Here is a 3,622-nt window from a genome sequence, read left to right as displayed (position 1 = left end):
AGGGTTGACTCAGCATTCATTGTTCAAAAAGCTGATGTCTATTGAAAATTGTCACCGTTCCACAAGTAATATTTATCAGGTGACTCGGGTGCAAATCGTTTTGCTAGAAGCTAAAATCATTGACCAGAATTTAATTTTACATGCTAATTTTCTATCTCTTAATTTGGAGGTAAATAAAATGAGTCAAATACTGGTACCCAGAATCTTTAGTCTTGCTGCTATTGCCCATTGGCCATTTCAGAAGAGTCATGTGACGAAGATGCTCTTTAAACTAAGCTACTGGCAGCACCTTAAAGCCTGTCTTTTTTTGGTTTTCAATTACAAGCGGCTCTTCTCAGCAAGTGTTCCATGATGGTCGAGCCCTTCTTGGGAACCTGGAAGCTGGTCTCCAGTGAAAACTTTGAGGATTACATGAAAGAACTGGGTGAGAAATACCATTACAAATTCGGAAATTGGCAAAGCATTTTGTGATGTGGTTGGGTTTGTACTTTACCATGAATTTTCCTACAATTATCTTTCTTTTGTGATCCTAGGGTATATTCCTGTAGACTAACATAATTTCTGCATCTACTTTTGCTTTTTTAAATTACTAGTAATAATTGTCTCTTTTTGGGAGACTAGGCCCACAGACACCTCTGTCCCGTCATAATCCATATATTTAAGCCCATTTATCCTTTTTGAAAATACTTCATCCTAACTTCTAGAAAGAATTTCATTTTAGCTTGGTCATTTCATTTAATAACATTTTTCCCAGTTTCAAATTTATAGATAGTAATCACTACCTACAATTAAATCGATCAATTAAATTTGTTTCAAGGTTTGCTTTAGTTATAGCTTTAAAACAGCAGTATCAACAAACAAAATTTCTAGCTGGTTAATTTTTACAGTTCTCATACATGTGAGAGATATTTTACAAACATGATTTTGAAGAATTACAAATCTGAAGAAACAGAACATTTTTACTCATTGAATGTCTCACCCTGATATTCCTCAGAATTATAAACTCTACCTGTCCTTTAATCTCTAACTCAAGTCATATAGTTACACATTAATTATAATGACTTGGGTGTATAATAACTAAACTGTTCTTTACTAATAGAAGAACAGCAATTATTTAATATTTTTCACATTTAATTAAGAGAAACCTCCCTTGCAATAGTAAACTGTATACAAAGCCAAGGACTTTCTTATCTTTACTTTTTTTTAACTTACTTAAAATGCTCAATGGATGCTTACAATTATTAATTATATTCACTCATTCTAGACAATGGAATAACAATGCCTTATCCCCATAATAAGTCAATATGCTTATAAATGTAATATTTGTTCCTCTGATGTAGTCAATATTAACTTTCTCAGAGGGTCATAAGAAACAAGTTTTTCTATCTCTTCATAGATTTATAGACTCACTTGTTTTGAATTAAAATTGGGGGGGTATATAAAACACTTGGGCCTTATGGCCAGAATAGCACTTGTATTGACTGGGAGCTGGGTTTAGGCATACTACAAGCAGGAATAACAGCTGAGCAGTTTCTATATGCCAGTACCACGCTAAGCCCTTTCATTTAACCTTTTAAAACATCTGCTGGCTGGGTACAGTGGCTCATGCCTGTAATCCCAGCACTTTGGGAGGCCAAGGCAGGCGGATCACCTGAGGTCAGGAGTTCGAGATCAGCCTGGCCAACATGGTGAAACCCCGTCTCTACTAAAACTACAAAAATTAGCTGGGCGTGGTGGCATGTGCCTGTAATCCCAGCTACTCGGGGGACTGAGGCAGGAGTATCGCTTGAACCTGGGAGGCAGAGGTTGCAGTGAGCTGAGATCGTGCCACTACACTCCAGCCTAGGCAACAGAGCGAGACTTTGTCTCAAAACAAAAAACAAACAAACAAAAAAACCCCTGCAAGGTTAAGTATACAGTTATCCACACTTTACTATTGAGAAAACTGAAGGTTAGGAGAGGTAAATAATATGCCCAAGCTAGCAAGTGGCTAAGTTAGAACCTGGGTTTTAACCATCTCACTCTTCTTTGTGATGCAAATGTCTAACACTGCTTCTCTGCAGCGAGATGTGTCATATCAGTTCCAGAATCTAAATGTGAAATGGAGCTTGATATCAGGACAGAGAGGGAGTCAGCTCTTCTGCCCACCAACTGCAGGAGTCAAGTTTGACAATGGGAAATTCCCAACCAGAACAACAGGGCCAGGCTCTAAGTCAAACTCCTCCCACACCCACACGGTTGTTGTAACACTCCACAAGGTGAAGTGCAAGCATTTGATCTCTTGAAAGGCACCACACAAATTTACATTTTAGAGGAGGTGTAATAGTCTCAGAGAGTGAATTTAGCTTTTCAAAATGTCACATATACACCTTATGACTGGGAGGATCTAGCTCAACCCAGATATCACACAGAACATGAAATAAGTTACTGTACATTATCCAAAATTTCAAAATAGGTAAAGTAAGCATTCTTTGAAAATTGACTTCCAAAGTGATTGTTAACAATGTCTTCATAAGGTCCAAGGTTATCTCTGTCTTACAGGAGTGAATTTTGCAGTCCGGAGCATGGCAGGGTTAGTGAAGCCGACAGTAACTATTAGTGTTGATGGGAAAACGATGACCATAAGAATGGAAAGTTCTTTCCAGAACACTAAGATCTCCTTCAAGCTGGGGGAAGAATTTGATGAAACCACAGCAGACAACCGGAAAGTAAAGGTCAGAACTAATTCTTCCTGGTGTTCAACAATCAGGAAAAAGCTAGAAGGTGGTTAGGCATGGTTTACTCTGTAACTTGATTTATCACCAAGTCCATCTAGGCTTGTTCTGTTGATATTCTCACATCTCTAAAGTTAATCCTTTTGCTAATTATTTTGATGGTTAACAACAGGGTTTAAAAAATTCAAATTGTTTTCGCTTCATTTTTTCTTATCTCTTTGTCATTCTATGAAAGAGCACATAGAAAGAAACAAACACAAATAGCTAATGCATTGTTTGCCTAAGAAAGAGCACTAATTGAATAATCTCTTGAGACTTCTTCTAGTTGGATAGTACTAAATCATGACAACCAAAGTGAGGATTTTAAGGAAAGAATTTCAGAATTGAAATTAAAAAGTAGATATCTGCTCTCATGTAGGTTAGAAGGTAGTGAGTTGCTACTTCTAACTGATTTCTTTATGCATTTGTAGAGCATCATAACATTAGAGAATGGCTCAATGATTCATGTCCAAAAATGGCTTGGCAAAGAGACAACAATCAAAAGAAAAATTGTGGGTGAAAAAATGGTAGTGGTAAGTTTTCTTTAAATTGTTCTGATTTGATACATGCCTTTCAAGTTACTCAATTGTTTTTGCATCCTGAATTAAGGGTTTGGTCTGAGGAGAAAGGGGCAGGGCGAGTTTAGCCTGTTATCTACCAACTCTAATAGATTCCTCTTTGCTTTTAGGAATGTAAAATGAATAATATTGTCAGCACCAGAATCTATGAAAAGGTGTGAAGAAAGGTCCACAGCAATGAAAACGTGTTCACTGACAGGGAACTGGTACTTGAAGAAGATATGCCTCAGGGCTAGTGACTTTTTAAAAAATGTCTCAATATAAATTTGCTCAATAAAAACATCAAATTAA

General features: G+C 36.9%; 1 protein-coding gene across 1 annotated transcript; it reads left to right on the top strand.

The window, feature by feature from the left end:
* Positions 1-278: 278 nt before the first annotated feature.
* Positions 279-3,622, top strand: FABP9 (fatty acid binding protein 9). The gene is made up of 4 exons (XM_033202734.1): positions 279-424; positions 2,542-2,714; positions 3,185-3,286; positions 3,442-3,622. Exons 1-4 carry the CDS (start codon positions 349-351, stop codon positions 3,490-3,492), a joined length of 402 nt encoding a protein of 133 aa, XP_033058625.1. The 5' UTR covers positions 279-348; the 3' UTR covers positions 3,493-3,622.

Source organism: Trachypithecus francoisi, unplaced genomic scaffold (assembly GCF_009764315.1).
Source record: "Trachypithecus francoisi isolate TF-2019V2 unplaced genomic scaffold, Tfra_2.0 Lachesis_group7, whole genome shotgun sequence".
NCBI classification, from domain to species: Eukaryota; Metazoa; Chordata; class Mammalia; order Primates; family Cercopithecidae; genus Trachypithecus; species Trachypithecus francoisi.
This window is presented reverse-complemented; position numbering and strand designations above follow the sequence as displayed.